At 54.8% G+C, this 16,810-nt stretch overlaps 1 protein-coding gene across 4 annotated transcripts in view; it reads left to right on the top strand.

The window, feature by feature from the left end:
• Positions 1 to 16,810, top strand: part of LOC127574797 (phosphofurin acidic cluster sorting protein 1-like) — a 186,382-nt gene that overhangs the window by 147,446 nt on the left and 22,126 nt on the right. For all 4 annotated transcript variants that reach the window (XM_052024152.1, XM_052024154.1, XM_052024155.1 and 1 more), the window contains 7 exons: positions 5,180 to 5,331; positions 7,585 to 7,678; positions 8,072 to 8,152; positions 8,784 to 8,902; positions 9,790 to 9,922; positions 12,877 to 12,981; positions 14,478 to 14,584. In XM_052024152.1, coding sequence (XP_051880112.1) covers positions 5,180 to 5,331; positions 7,585 to 7,678; positions 8,072 to 8,152; positions 8,784 to 8,902; positions 9,790 to 9,922; positions 12,877 to 12,981; positions 14,478 to 14,584 — 791 coding nt within the window. The remainder of the gene's footprint in view (positions 1 to 5,179; positions 5,332 to 7,584; positions 7,679 to 8,071; positions 8,153 to 8,783; positions 8,903 to 9,789; positions 9,923 to 12,876; positions 12,982 to 14,477; positions 14,585 to 16,810) is intronic.

Genomic DNA, 16,810 nt, shown 5'->3' with positions numbered 1-16,810 from the left:
ATTTCATTACATCAGTGCATTGAGGTAGTACAAGGGAAAACAATAAAAGAATGCAGAGTAAAGTGTTACAGTTACGGAGAGAGTGCAGTGCAGGCAGACAATAAGGTGCAAGGGCCGTGACGAGGTAGATTGTGAGGTCAAGACTCCATCTTATCGTACTAGGGAACCTTTCAATAGTCTTATAACAGCAGGATAGAAGCTGTCCTTGAGCCTGGTGGTACGTGCTTTCAGGCTTTTGTATCTTCTGCCCAATGGGAGGGGGAGAAGAGAGAGCGTCCAGGGTGGGTGGGGTCTTTGATTATGTTGGCTGCTTTACTGAGGTAACAGGAAGTGTCGACAGAGTCTATGGAGGGGGGAGGCTGGTTTCCGTGATGCGCTGGGCTGTGTCCACAACTCTCTGCAGTTTCTTGCGGTCACGGGCTGAGCAGTTGCCGTACCAAGCCGTGATGCATCTGGACAGGATATTTTGCATAGTGCAACAGTAAAAATTGGTGAGGGTCAAAGGGGATATGCCGAATTTCTTTAGCTTCCTGAGCAAGTAGTGAACTTTCTTGGTTGGACCAGGACAGGCTATTGGCGACGTTCGCTCCTGGGAACTTGAAGCTCTCAACCCTCTCCACCTCAGCACCATTGATGTGGACAGGTGTACGTACACCGTCCCTTTCCTGAAGTCAATAACCAGCTCTCTTGTTTTGCTGACATTGAGGGAAAGGTTGTTGTCATGTCCCCATGTCACTAGACTCTCTCTCCTTCCTGTACTCCAACTCATCGTTGTTTGAGATACGGCCTACTACAGTGGTATCATCTGCAAACTTGTAGATGGAGTTAGAGCAGAATCTGGCAACACAGTCATGAGTGTATAGGGAGTAGAGTCAGGGGTTGAGGACGCAGCCTTGTGGGGCACCAGTGTTGATGAGAATTGTGCTGGAGGTTTCTTTCTCATTCAAGCCTTCCAACTAATTCCAACACCAACCTGCATCATACACTTCTGGCAGTCCAGTGTGGGAGTACATGTACCTAACAACCTGTCTGTTCTTGCATCTTCTTGAGAAGAGTTTGTTGACAGGTTATTTACCCAAACGTCCTCTCTGCACTGTGGCTAATTGACTCCTCTGTCTGTGCAGGACTCCCCGGGTTACAAACAACCTGATTTTACACAAATCCTCCCATGCATTTTTAAAGCATTTTTCACTCCAGTAACAATAATACCGAAACGTTTCATTGTAGTCATTAGTCACTGGATACAGTATATATTCCATGTAATTATGGGCAGTGTTAGGCTGAATATTCAATGAAATGAGAGAATTCAGATCCAGACTAGTTTACTGTCATTCACACCAGGGTGCAATGAAATTCCTTGCTTGTGTTAAGCTGACAAATTTATTGCAAGTGTATGTAGAATGAAAAGATACGAGTTACTGCAGAAAATGGGCATTTCTAACACGCAGAAACTGCTTATGGATAGTTCTCAGGAACCCACGTGTAACCTGGGGACTGCCTGTTTGGTATTGGTATTGGTTTATTTTTGTCACTTGTACCGAGGTACAGTGAAAAACTTGTCTTACAAACCGATCGTACAGGTCAATTCATTACACAATGCAGTTACACTGAGTTAGTACAGAGTGCATTGATGTAGTACAGGTAAAAACAGTAACAGTACAGAGTAAAGTGTCACAGCTACAGAGAAAGTGCAGTGCAATAAGGTGCAAGTTCACAACAAGGTAGATCGTGAGGTCAGAGTCCATCTCATTGTATAAGGGAACCGTTCAATAGTCTTATCACAGTGGGGTAGAAGCTGTCCTTAAGTCTGGTGGTACGTGCCCTTAGGCTCCTGTATCTTCTCCCCGATGGAAGAGGAGAGAAGAGAGAATGTCCTGGGTGGGTGGGGTCTTTGATTATGCCGGCTGCTACACCAAGGCAACGAGAGGTAAAGACAGAGTCCATGGAGGGGAGGCTGGTGTCCGTGATGCGCTGGGCTGTGTCCACAACTCTCTGCAGCTGCCTGCGGTCCTGGGCAGAGCAGTTACTGTGCCAAGCTGTGATACATCCAGATAGGATGCTTTCTATGGTGCATTGGTAAAAGTTGGTGAGAGTCAAAGGGGACAAACCAAATTTCTTTAGCCTCCTGAGGAAGTAGAGGCGCTGGTGATCTTTCTTGGCCATGGCATCTACGTGATTTGACCAGGACAGGCTGTTGGTGATGCTCACTCCCAGGAACTTGAAGCTCTCAACCCTCTCAACCTCAGCACCATTGATGTAGACAGGTGCATGTACACCGCCCCCTTTCCTGAAGTCAATGACCAGCTCTTTTGTTTTGTTGACATTGAGGGAAAGGTTGTTGTCATGACACCATGTCACTAAGCTCTCTATCTCCTTCCTGTACTCCAACTCATTGCTGTTTGAGATACGGCCTACAATGGTGGTATCATCTGCAAACTTGTAGATGGAGTTAGAGCAGAATCTGGCCACACAGTCATGAGTGTATAGGGAGTAGAGTAGAGGGCTGAGGACGCAGCCTTGTGGGGCACCAGTGTTGAGAATAATGGTGCTGGAGATATTGCTGCCGATCCTCACTGATTGTGGTCTGTTGGTTAGAAAGTCAAGGATCCAGTTACAGAGGACATATTAACTACTCTCATATTAAAGTTATTCATCGAGCACTCACAGTTGGTGTCCTCCTAGCCCCATATTTCCTTGCACAGGGTGTTCCTTGCAGAAATAATTCAACATTTACAGACACGTACAATCCTTTTCCTGCTCTTTCCCTGCAGCTTTGTGATCTGGCAGTTTGATCATTGACAGGCGTGTCGTAACTCTGGGTTCAGCTTCTGCACACCTGATTCCTGCTTTACTTCAACACCGTGTGTTACTTCCTCAGGGGCATGGGATACACAACAGCTCAAGCTCCTGAGAACGTTATAGAGTCATACAGCACGGAAACAGGCCCTTCAGCCCCACTGGTCCATGCTGACCAAGGTTCCCATCTAAGCTGATCCCATTTGCCTGCGTTTGGCCCATGTCCCTCTAAACCTTTCCTATCCATGTACCTGTCCAAGTGCCTTTTAAATGTTGTTAATGTACCTGCCTCAACTGGCAGCTCGTTCCATATACAGACCACTCTCTGGGTGAAAAAGTTGCCCCTCAGGTTCCTATAAAACCTCTCCCCCTAAACCCATGTCCTCCAATTCTTGATTCCCCAACCCTGGGAAAAGGTCTGTGCCCCTCAGGATTTTCTACACTTCTGTAAGATCACCCCTCATTCTCCCACGCTCCAGTGAAAACAGTCCCAACCTGCTCAGCCTTTCTCCATAACTCAGTCCCTCGAGTCCCAGCAACACCCTCGTAATTCTCGTCTGCACTCTTTCCAGCTTATTGGCATCATTCCTATAGCAGACGCCCTTGCCTGCTGTCACTGTATAGCCCTGGCTCTGCTGGGGCATTATGTGGGAACAACGTAAGGCATGCAAGTAGGGGCAGCCCACTCAGTCCATCATGGCTGCTTCACCTTTCCATCTGTACTGTTCAACCTTGCAGCTCTGCACCATTTCCCTGCAGTGGCCTCATATCCCTGGATTCCCTCAACAGACAAAAGTCTGTTTATCTTTCACGTTTCGTCTTTCCTTTTGACACATTAGGAGACTATTCAGACTGTCAAGTCTTTGCCAGCTCTCAGGGTGTTCCCGTGTTGCATTCCCCGCCCCCGATTTCCCATAACTGAATCTCTATCCAACGTCCATCAATGGCACGATGCTCCTGTCACTCACCTCCACCAGGAGTGACTTCCTGCAGCTCATTGGCCTTTGGGATGTGGCAGGAAACCAGAACTCCCAGGGAAAACGCACGTATGCACAGGGAGAATGTGCAAACTCCACACAGACAGCACCCGAGGTCAGGGTCGAACCTGGGTCACTGGAACTACCAGCTGCACCATTGTCCCGTCCTTGAATATGCTCAGTGGCTGAGGCTCTATTGACAGTGGCTGGGCCAGGTTTACAGCCTCGATTGTGTGGCTGCATTGAAGGGCAGGTTTGGGTTCTCATTGCAGAAACCTTGCTCGAGCCACTGAAAGCAGTTTCACGTTATAGTTGCTCATTATGGTACACATGCACGTGGAATGGAAAGGTTCTCAGTCACAGGGAAGTTGTGTTGGAGGTAGAGTTACCAGTGAAGAAGAGAAGGATTTGACACCCTTGCCAAGCCAGGCAGGGCAATGAGAATAACTGAGAGAGCACAGCCTGAGAACTGAGGCACTGGAACTGTACCTAACACTCACACAGTGCAGCACTCCCTCAGTACCGCCCCTTTTTTTAATAATAAACATTTATTCACTAAAAGCACTACAAAAGACAACCAGTGTCAATACACTACATCTAATACAGAAAAGAAGAAACTACACAACGACATACTACGGTAGAGAATGCAAACTAATACTAACGAAACACACACGCGACGCTACACCCGTCAACGCGACACGCAACACTTCAAATAAGAATCGCGTTCGTACCGTCCACGACACACGCGATCCCCTGAGGGGCCCACCGAGCGCGGAACTCGGCTAGGGTGCCCGCGGAAACCGCGTGCTCCCTCTCTAGACGCACCCGCGCGCGCACGTAAGCGCGGAAGACGGGCAGGCAGGCCAACCTGCCGGGACCCTCGGCCGCCCGCCGCTGCGTCCCGTGGATGGCCAGCTTGGCCAGGCCCAGCAGGAGACCCACCAGGAGATCCGCTGCGCGCCCCTCCCCGCGCCGCACCGGGTGCCCGTAGACCAACAGCGCCGGGCTGAAGTGCAACCAGAACTTCAGCAGCAGCCCCCGCAGATACTCGAAGAGGGGCTGCAACCTCTCGCACTCTGCGTACGCGTGGTACACCGTCTCCTCCCGGCCGCAGAAGTGACAGGCGGCCGGGGTGTTCAGTACCGCCCCTCCCACAGTGTGACCTTCCTTCAGCACTTACCATTTGAGGTTGCAGTCCCTGAATGCTGCAGTTCTGAGCTTGTTTAGTGCTCGAATGCCTGGAGCAGGTCAGAGACCAGCTGGAATGTGCTGGTGTCACCACCTGTGGTTAGTGGGGCTTCACCTGAGCTGAGGACAGTTTCTGGTTGGACTTTGTAGAGTCTCTGACGTGAGTGAAGATTTTCTGAGAGTTGACCAGCACTGATGAATAACCCTTTGTGTGCCAGGTGTTGGACTCAGATCCTGTTGACCAGACCCAGGAAGCAGAGGAGGACCTTGACCTGCTCTATGATAGCCTGGAAGTTTACAATCCCAGCGACAGTGGTCCTGAGATGGAGGATAATGAAAGCGTTCTCAGCACACCAAAGCCCAAACTAAAGTAAGCATGGCAGACTGGGACTGCTGCACGAGTGCGGCAAAATTCTCCTGCCCCTTCCTGGGGCCATTCTCCTGAAGATCCCCCCTGTACGTTGCTGAGAATGAGACTCACGGTCAGTGTGTGTGCTGCAGCTTCACGCAGCCAGGTCACTGCAGTCAGGAGCTTGGCATCAACCATCCAGTGTGGGGTGTGAGTTACACGCAGACCCCAGCCTTGGAAAAGCAGTGATTTCCTCCTGAAACGTTGGTGACTGCATCGACTGTACCCTGACTGTCACTTTATGAGGCTATATAACCAAATGCCTGGGCTGGGTTACAGGTCCAGTGATGGAAGCCCACAGCACTAGGTTCAACAAATAGGAAGCCAAATGGGTATCGCTGGCAAGGACAAGATTTATTGCCCATTCTGACTGTCCTTGGGAAGGTGGTGGTGAGATGCCTTCTTGACCCACTGCAGTCGGTGTGGTGAAGGTGCCCCCACAGGACTGTTGGGGAGGGAGCGTCAGTGACGGTGAAGGGCGGCGATGTATTTCCAGGTCAGTGTGTGGTGCGAGCTGGAGGGAATTAGCAAGCCATGGTTCTGCCGTGTGCTGCCTGCCTGAGATCCGCTGGTTGGGGAGGGGTGTCGGAGCAGCCCCGGAGAGCAGCACCCGTTAGTTCGTCAGGCTGATTGATTTACAGCACAGGGAGCAAAACTGATGTTGAACAAAGACTGGGAAATAGTGAAGCCAATGTCCTCCGTCCTTGCTGCTGGCTCTGCTTCCACCAACCAGCTGTGTCCCACTCCCTGACAACTGTCTCAAGGCCTCTCGCAACTGGATTTGCTCTGAGCCACACTTCAGATCGGACGATTTGGCCAACTGTTCCAGGCCACAATGTCTCCCGATCGCCTTCCTCAGCCCCTCCGCTGCTGAAACCCTCACCCAAACCTTTGTTACCTCCAGCTGGTGATTCCAATGCCCTCTAGTCCTATACTTCAGAAATGGGCTCATCAACACTCTGCTGTCTGCACCCGAGCCAGCAGCAGTCCTGTGCACACACTGCCCCGTCCCCGCTGACCCACACACTACCCCATCCCTGCTGACCCACACACCGTCTCGCTGACCCACACACCGTCTCACTGACCCACACACTGCCCCATCCCCGCTGACCCACACACTGTGCCCGCACTCACTGACCCACACACTGCCCCGTCCCCACTGACCCACACACTGCCTCACTGACCCACACACTACCCCGTCCCCACTGACCCACACACTACCCCGTCCCCACTGACCCACACACCGTCTCGCTGACCCACACACCGTCTCACTGACCCATACACTGCCCCGTCCCTACTGACCCACACACTGCCCCATCCCCACTGACCCACACACTGTCTCACTGACCCACACACTGCCCCGTCCCCACTGACCCACACACTGTCCCCGTGCTCACTGACCCACACACTGTCTCCCACAGTGTGACCCTCCTTCTGTACCACCCCTCCCATAGTGTGACCCTCCCTCAGCACTGTCCCTTCCACAACTCAGTGTTCCCTCACAGCTGCCTCGCTGGTGGTGCAGCACTGACTCAGTACTGCACAGAGAGGGGCAGTGACACAAGTCTCACAGCTCTGGAGACCTGTGCAGGGTCTGCACATCTTCTCCCGTGACTGTGTGGCTCTCTGCCAGGAGCCCTGGTTTCCTCCACACATGCCACAGACTGGTGGGTTAATTGGCTGCTGTAAATTGTACCTCAGTGTAGGTCAGTCAGAGAAAGAACCAAAGGCACACTGGGTAGGTGCAGACAGAATAAGTGGCGGGGCTGTCGTGTGGTATGTGGGGAGGGACAGAGACAGATGGGATTGGTCCCTTGGGAGACAGACTGGACCTGATGGGCAGAATGGCCTCCTGTGCGGCAATAAATCCTTCAAGGTGTGCAGGACTCCCTTAGAGGTGGGAGTGTTAGCCTGGGGACGTTTGGTTTGGGGCTGAGGCCCGAGCCATGATACCAGCCATGCCCTGGAACATCCACAGACCAATCGCAGACCTCGGGGAGCGCACTGTGGTGGGCAAAGACCCAGTGACTGCCCTTCCTGTCAGTCACCCCGGGACCCACAACATCACAGCCCCAGTTCCTGCAGAGAACCAGGATCCTCTGTCACAGATCCCACTGTCACTGGAGCTAACGCCGATGCCGAAACGTTCCCAGGTCAAGGTTGCTCAGTCTTTAATGCCTGATGGTAATGATTGATTTCTACCAACTGTTCCAGGCCATTCTTTGAAGGGATGTCCCATTCCAGCTCACAGACAGAGATCATCAGCCTCCACAGTCAGAAGAGCCAAACCCACGAGCAGCTGGGTTCAGTGAGTAACTCATGGAACAAATCTCCCCCCAGTGACTGATCCACGAATCTCCTCCCCCCTCCAGTGACTGATCCCCGAATCTCCCCCCGTGACTGATCCCCGAATCTCCCCCCCGTGATTGATCCCCGAATCTCCCCCCCGTGACTGATCCACGAATCTCCTCCCCGTGACTGATCCACGAATCTCCCCCCCCCCACTTGCCTGATCCACAGATTCCACCCCCCCCCCCCCCCCCCCCCCCCATGTGTAACTCTCCCTGTAACTGGTTCCGCATCATTCCCACATTATGCCCTCACCCTGATGAACACAGTGTAAGTTGGACTGGAATGGATTTAACCTGTGTGGTCATGGCTCCTGTCTGACAGTCTGTTGTTCTCCCTCCTCACTCCACAGACAGAGCCCTTGCTGTCAGACAGTAAGAATGTGACAAGCCCCAGCCAGCAGGAAGAGGCTGCTGTCGAAACTGTATCTGTGGTGAGTACAAGTCACAAAGCGAGAGGTGAGCTCTCCTGAGCCTTGCGCCTGGTTAATGTCCGTGGCTGGGGCCCAGTCTCTTACTGCCCTCTGCTGTACCCTGTGAGCCCAGCTGAGTAGGGTGGAGATACGGGCTGACTGGGGCCTGAAATGCAGTCCACAATGTGAGTGGGGCCTGAAATACGGTCCACAATGGTGAATCGGTCCTGTAATACAGTCTGTGATGGTGACTGGGGCCTGTAACAGTCTGTGATGGTGACTGGGGCCTGTAACACAGTCTGTGATGGTGACTGGGGCCTGTAATACAGTCTGTGATAGTGAGTGGGACCCGTAACACAGTCTGTGATGGTGACTGGGGCCTGTAACACAGTCTGTGATGGTGACTGGGGCCTGTAACACAGTCTGTGATGGTGACTGGGGCCTGTAACACAGTCTGTGATGGTGACTGGGGCCTGTAACACAGTCTGTGATGGTGACTGGGGCCTGTAACACAGTCTGTGATGGTGACTGGGGCCTGTAACACAGTCTGTGATGGTGAGTGGGACCTGTGTTACACTCCAGAACAGTCCTCCAGGACTGTGCTCTGGTTCTACGCTGCGGGACTGCACTCAGCCTGTGTTCTGTTCCCCAGGAGCTGGAGGACGTGGATGTGAAGTCAGGCGATGTGGACACGTGGGAGGCATCAACAGAGCGACTGCTGCCACTGGGGAAGATCACAAAGACGGAGTCACAGCTGATCATGTCCCCCAGGTACGTAGGTACCACATCCCGAAACCAGCAGGGCTGTGGTGTGCGCACACACACACACACATGCATACATACACGCATCTATGTGCACACACACACACACACACACACCCACACACATGGACACACACACGAATGGACACACACGCAAACAGATGCAGATGCCAACACACACACTTGCAGAGACAGGCTCACAAACACATGCACACAACACGGACACACACTCGCACACATGCACATAACACACACGTGCACACAAGTACACACAAATGCACAAACACACGTACATGTGCACACACACACAATACATACATGCACACACATACACCACACATACACACGTACGCACATACACAACGTGCACATGTGCACACACGTACACACCCACGTACAGACTCTCACACACGTGCACAGTCACGCACATGTACACACACACACACACACACACACACACACACACCATCCCAGCACACAACAGAACCCACCTGTCCTCTCCCCTCTCCACACCTCCTGCCTTTTACATAGTGAAGCAGCTTCCTCACTGCCCCATGAGGCGAGGCCACCCTCACTGGTTCCCTGCCTGCCCGTCCCACCCCAGCTGGAGGGTGTCCAGCACTGGCCCCTCTCCCCCACCTCCTGATATTTGTCCTGGGCACTCCCTGGGGTTAACTGGCTCCACCCTTGGCAGCTGCTAAGACCCTAAGCGTTAGACTCCCAACACTGACTTGTCCTCACTGCCTCCCTCCCCTCCCTCCAACCTCCCTCCCCTGGGGAGTTTGGGCCAGCTACCCCTTGCTGTGGCTGTGGAGCTGCCTTCGGGTTGGTTATTGGAGGAGACGGAGTGACTCCCTGCGAGGATCCTGTTCTCACTGTTGTGCTTCCCCCGTCAGTAAGTCGGACAGCAGACAGCTGCGCAGACCCCGGAGCACCTCGCTGAGGGATCGCCAGAACTCGAGGACACAAGGTGACAGAGCCAGCAGTTTCGACAGCGAATGCTTGTCAGACTCCAAATTCAACAACCAGGTTAATCTCCTTCCGCCACCCCTTCCTGCATCTTCCCCTCCTGGGCAGTGACAGACTTGTGGGGGGTACAGTCGGTTAAACATCCTCGGCTCTCATATCCCTCCACAGTGACCTTCGTGTGTGAGCCAGATTCTGGGCAGTGAGACAACTTAAATAACACAGCGACACCAACCTCGGCTGTCGAACAGACCGGCGCTCCCTCAGTACTGCCCCTCCCACAGTGTGACCCTCCCTCAGGACTGCACCCCCCCACAGTGTGACCCTCCCTCAGTCCTACATTTGTAACCCTTGAGCCACCGCGGACGCACGGCCGACACTGTTGGTTTGATGTGGGAGTTTGCTGAGACCTTGCTCCCTTTGTTCCCTTTTAGAGGCTGATTTAACACCCTGTGTGATTTGGAGTGTGAGCTGCCCTCCATCGTGGTTGTTCCAACATGTGATGTTCTCTGGGTTGTGTTGGGAGGGGGGTGCAGAGTGTCTGGGCTCTGTGTGGGCATGTGGCAGCAGTGCAATGTACTGTCTGCAAGGATCGGGGCCACTGATCCAGTCAGGAGAAGTTAGATCAAAGCCATGGAAGAGCTGAGTGATGTGGTGTCAGACCCTTCGTCTGTTCACTCCTGGGACAGCTGTGGCAGTGAGGAACTTGGAACAGTTGTGTTGTATTGTGGCAATCTTTTTTATTCCTTCAGGAGGATCAGGGTGTCACTGGCAAGGCCAACATGTATTGCCCACCACTAATTGCCCCAGCATTGGTACTGGTGGATCTCTGTGAGTCCCTGTAGACACTGTGGTGATCACAGTGCTGTCGGAATGTTCCAACACAAGAACCAGGAGCAGGAGCCCCACACCTGCCCCCCAGCTCATCCAGATCATCGCTCATCCGCCACGGCACTGTTCCCATTCCAGGAATATTCAGGAATCCGTCACTCTCTGCTTTGAATGCCCTGCATATCTTATGTCCACAGCCGTGGGAGCCTGCTTATACATTGCCCCCTCTCTTAACATAAGATTTCTTTATTAGTCACATGTGCATCGAAACACACAGTGAAATGCATCTTTTGCGTAGAGTGTTCTGGGGGCAGCCCGCAAGTGTCGCCACACTTCCGGCGCCAACATAGCGTGCCCACAACTTCCTAACCCGTACGTCTTTGGAATGTGGGAGGAAACTGGAGCACCCGGAGGAAACCCACGCAGACACGGGGAGAACGTATAAACTCCTTACAGACAGCGGCCGGAATTGAACCCGGGTCGCTGGTGCTGTAATAGCGTTATGCTAACCACTACACTACTGTGCCTGCCCTCACAGAGGCTGATTTCAAAAACCTCTTCAAAAGATTCACCACCCATTCTGAAGAAACTTCTCCTCATCTCAGTCCTAAATGACTTCTCCCGAGACGGCACCGCCTGTCTGTGGAGATATCTTCACTGCATCCTCTCCGCTGAGCCCATTTACACTTCAGTGACAACTCATTCTTCTAAACTCTGGAGCTCTCTAGTACAGATCTATTCTGCTCAACCTCCCCAAAGTTGGTAAACCTGCCGACCCTGGCACAAGTCCGGGGAATCGCTGAGCTTCCTCTGTGGCAGGTGCATCCTTTTGTCGGTAGGGAAACCAGAGCTGTACACAGTACTCCAGATGCTGTACCACCGATCTTTACTCCTGCACTCAAGACCTCTTGTAATAAAGGCCGTACGTACCATCCTGATTCTTGCTGCCCTGCATGTTGGCCTTCAGTGACCAGTGTACCAGCACGTCACCCAGTCTCTCGCCAATTAGCAAAGAAATACTTCTCCCTTCTGTGTTCTGTGCGCCAAAGTATTTGACCACACATTTTCCCAGATTATAGATTCATAACATAATACAGCACAGAAACAGGCCCTTCAGCTCAATTCGTCTATGCCGTCCAAGTGGTTTTCCCGAGCTAGTCCCATTTGCCTGCCTCTAAACCTTTCCAATCCATGTACCTGTCGAAATGTAATTTAAATGTTGTAAGTGTACTCAGATCTACCACGTCCTCTGGCAGCTCGTTCCACATCCCCACCACCCTCTGGGTGGAAAAACTTGCCCCTCAGGACCCCTTCAAATCTTTCCCCTCTCACCTTCAACCTGTGCCCTCTAGTTTTTCACTCCGCTACCCAGGGGGAAACACTGTGACTATCCACATGATCTGCACCCCTCATGATTTTATAAACCTCTATCAGGTCACCCCTCAGCCTCCCTCGCTCCATGGAGAACTGTCCAGCCTGTCCTCTAACTCAGACCCGCAGTCCCCTAAACCGTTTTTGCACCGTCTCTCCAGGATGGCGACCAGAACCACACACACCACTCCAGGTGTGGTCTCATCGAGGTCCCCACTACCCCACCACACACGGTCACTCACTCAGCCTGCCCAGCTCCCACTGAAGGCTCCTTACCTCCTGCTGCGGACAGTGGTGGAGGATTGGCGACGCCGATGGGATGGGTTGGGAGAAGGTCTCTGCCACCAGAACAGTGGGGAAAAGCCAGTGTGTGGATCTCACTGCCTCAAGCAACCGGCTGGCGTCCCCCTGGGAAGTCACGGCCCAGTCTGATATTCATTTTCCCGGTGTGTAATGGGAATAAAAAGTGTTTGCCTTGACTGGATTGCCCACCTTCTGTCCCCACAGCAGGGAGCGGACAGGCACAGACACCTGACCCTTGGTCCCGAGGCAGGGTTTGAGCAAGTCATTCAGGGGATGCTCAGTAATGGCCACCAGGGCACCAGCAGGCTGCTGTCCAAACCCAGGGAAGGGAAGGGAATGCCCTCCTTACCCAGCCTGGGGCTGCAGAGTCACCACTGCCTCCAGGGTTCTGGGGCAATTAGGGACAGACAATAAATGCTGGTATTGTCAGCGACACCTGCATTCTGGGGAGGTGAAACTGTTCCTGCTGGTGGGCACCGGCTCCTGGACTGACTGCTTCCCTTCTTGCTCAGGTGCCTCGTAAGTCTGTCTACGACCAACTGAACCAGATCCTCGTCTCAGACGAGCATCTTCCGGAGAGCATCATCCTGGTGAACACCACGGACTGGCAGGGGCAGGTGAGGAAGGCAGGGGTCGCAGGCAGACGCAGGCGGACACGGCAGCAGGGGGACACAGCAAAAGGCAGCGTCAGCCTTTGCCCAGACACAGCAACTACAGGGAGACCAGGGGCTGAGAATAGGGGTCCCAGGGAAAGCGGGGGTGCAGGGTGTGGTGGGGAGAGGACCATGGGGAGAGGGGTTCTGGTCAGGAAATCCCCCCACACACCCCTGAACCCTACAGATACCCCACCCCACACACACCTGAATCCTACACTCCCCAGAACACCACACACACTGCCCTACACAACCTGGAACCCCACACTCCCCCCACCCCACCCCAAACACTCCCCACCCCAAACACTCCCCACCCCAAACACTCCCCACCCCACACACTCCCCACCTCACACTCCCCCACCCCACACTCCCCACCCCACACACTCCCCACCCCACACTCCCCCACCCCACACTCCCCACCCCACACTCCCCACCCCAAACACTCCCCACCCCACACTCCCCCACCCCACACTCCCCACCCCACACACTCCCCACCCCACACACTCCCCACCTCACACTCCCCCACCCCACACTCCCCACCCCACACACTCCCCACCCCACACTCCCCCACCCCACACTCCCCCACCCCACACTCCCCCACCCCACACTCCCCCACCCCACACACTCCCCACCCCACACACTCCCCACCCCAAACACTCCCCACCCCACACTCCCCACCCCACACTCCCCCACCCCACACTCCCCCACCCCACACACTCCCCACCCCAAACACTCCCCACCCCACACTCCCCACCCCACACTCCCCCACCCCACACTCCCCACCCCACACTCCCCACCCCACACACCCCCACCCCACACTCCCCACCCCACACACCCCCACCCCACACTCCCCCACCCCACACTCCCCACCCCACACTCCCCACCCCACACTCCCCACCCCACACTCCCCACCCCAAACACCCCCCACCCCACACACCCCCCACCCCACACACTCCCCACCCCACACTCCCCACCCCACACACCCCCACCCCAAACACTCCCCACCCCAAACACTCCCCACCCCACACTCCCCCACCCCACACTCCCCACCCCACACTCCCCCACCCCACACTCCCCTGAACCCCATGCATCCCAGAACCCCAATTCCCATCCTCTCCCAATCCCAAAAACACAAACAGGTCCACAGCCCCTCCCTCCCTCCCGGTCCCACTCCCTCCCTCCCGGTCCCACTCCCTCCCTCCCGGTCCCACTTCCTCCCTCCCAGTCCCACTCCCTCCCGGTCCCACTCCCTCCCGGTTCCACTCCCTCCCGGACCCTCTTACTCCCGGACCCTCTCACTCCCACTCACTCCCGGACCCTCTCACTGACACAATTTGTGGGTAACACCTTCAGAGTGTGGGGGTGAGGTGGTGTTCGGACACCCTGGGGTGGGCCGTGGGCCATGTGCCAGGGTTGCGCTGCCTAGGTAACGGTATCTGACGTGTGATGCTGTCTTGCAGTACCTGTGTGAGCGGCTGCAGGAGAAGAGCCAGCCCATGGTGTGTACCTGCTCCACTGCCGACATACACGCAGCCTTCACCACCATCGTCACCCGCATCCAGCGGTTGTAAGTATCTGCAGCCCGCCAGGGGTGGACGGGAGACTCACCCCCACACGTGGCTGCACACACCGAGCAGTTTCCCCACCCCTGCTGTCACCGAGACCACCCCCTCAGTTCCGGGGCTTGAATCACTTGAGGGGAGGGATTGAGATGGGTGTCTGCTGACGGTGGGAAGCTGCTGGGAGGTTCCACCACCCCAGCACTGTCCGCTGGAGGCCTTGTCTCCTGTGTCATCAGCGCCAACGTACCCATCAGAGCAGGAGACCACCACTCTCGAGCCCACCCTGCTGTTCCGTACGGTGGCAGCTCGCCTGACTAACCTCAGGTAGAGGAGGGGAAGGGTCCAGCTGCCGAGGGGGTGCCAGGTCCTGAGTCGATGAGTTTGGAGGTGAGATATAGGTTCCTCTGTTATCCAGAGCTGAGTGCAGGGCCAGGGAGCTGGGGTCCGCCGTGACCTGTGCCGGCAGTGGGTGATCGGCAGTTGGTGCAGGTTGTCCGGGGGGCTGGAGCTGGGGTCCGTCGTGGACCTGTCCCGGTCATGGATGACCAGCGGTGGGTGCAGGTTGGAGCTGGGGTCTGCCGTGACCTGTGCCGGCAGTGGGCGATCGGCAGTTGGTGCAGGTTGTCCGGGGGGCTGGAGCTGGGGTCCGCCGTGGACCTGTGCCGGTCATGGATGACCAGCGGTGGGTGCAGGTTGGAGCTGGGGTCTGCCGTGACCTGTGCTGGCAGTGGGCGATCGGCAGTGCGTGCAGCTTGTCTGGGAGGGTGGAGATGAAGTGTGCCGTGACCTGTGCCAGCGGTGGGTGCAGGTTGTCCGGGAGGCTGGAGCTGGGGTCCACTGTGACCAGCCTCTCCAAGCTGCATCATGGTGGACATCAGAGCCACCGGGCGCCGGCCACTGAGGCACCTTCCCTGGTCTTTCTATGGCACTGGGACAAGAGTGGTCCAGGTGGGTGGGAGTCTCAGATTGGAGTAGGGAGAGGATAAAGCTGTCTGCGAATACCCCTGCCTGCTGATCTGCACAGCGGATCCAGCCGGGGAATCCATCCCGGCTGTAGAGTCACAGAAGCACACAACAGGGAAACAGGCCCTTCAGCCCAACTCGTCCATGCTGGCCATGTTGCCCAGCGAGCTGGTCCCATCTGCCTGCATTTGACCCATAGCCCTTGAAACCTTTCCTATCCGTGGACTTAACTCGATGGCTTTTAAACATTGCTAATGTGCCCACCTCAACCGCTGTTTCTGGCAGCTCGTTCCAAATACGCACCACCCTTTGTGTGAAGAAGCTGCCCCTGACGTCCCTTTTAAATCTCTCGCCTCTGGTCTTAAACCTATGCCCTCTTGTTTTTAGCACCCCCTCCCTGGGAAAAAGACTGTGTGCTTTCACCCTGTCTATGCCTCTCATGATCTTATACACCTCTACCAGGTCACCCCTCAATCTCCTGCATTCCAGGGAATAAAGCCCTTGTCTACACAACCTCTCCCTGTAACTCAGGCCCCCAAGCCCAGGCAACATCCTGGTGAATCTTTTCTGCACCCTTTCTAGTTTAATAACATCTTTCCTATAACAGGGCGACCAAATCTGTACACACATTCCAAGTGTGGCCTCACCAACGACCTATTACAGCTGCAATATAACTTCCCAGCTGCTGCACTCAGTGCCCTGACCGATAAAGGCCAGCGCACCGGACGCCACCTTCACCACCCTGACCAGTCCCTTTCTGCGGGATCACTGTCAGTGAGGCTGATCTGACATGACAGTTGGTCAGAGAGAGGAGAGTGAGTGGGGAGGGAGAGATGGAGGGGTGCATTCTCTGAAGTTTAACTGCTCCCTGATGAAATTTCGATAATTCTTCATGAACACAAAATGTCATCTATATTAACGACTTGAATGACGTTGCTAACATGATGAGTAAGTTTGCAGATGACACCAGAACTGACGGTGTGGTGCACGGTGAAGGAGGTTGTCCAAGGTTACAGCAGGGTCGAGACCAGCTGGGGAAGTGGCCCAAGGAACGGTGGATGGAGTTGAACTCGGACGAGTCCGGTGGTGCACGTTGGGAAGTTAAAGCAGGGCAGGACTTGCACAGTAAATAACAGGGCCCTGGGGAGTGTTGTCGGACACAGAGACCGAGGGCTACAGGGATATGGTTCCCCAAAAGTGGTGACCCAGGTGGTCAGTAGTGAAGAAGGCGTTGGACACGCTGGCCTTCGTCGGTCAGGGCACTGAGT

This window comes from Pristis pectinata, chromosome 10 (genome assembly GCF_009764475.1).
Source record: "Pristis pectinata isolate sPriPec2 chromosome 10, sPriPec2.1.pri, whole genome shotgun sequence".
Lineage (NCBI taxonomy): Eukaryota > Metazoa > Chordata > Chondrichthyes > Rhinopristiformes > Pristidae > Pristis > Pristis pectinata.
The sequence above is the reverse complement of the archived record's forward strand: the minus strand, read 5'-3'. Positions and strand labels throughout refer to the sequence as shown.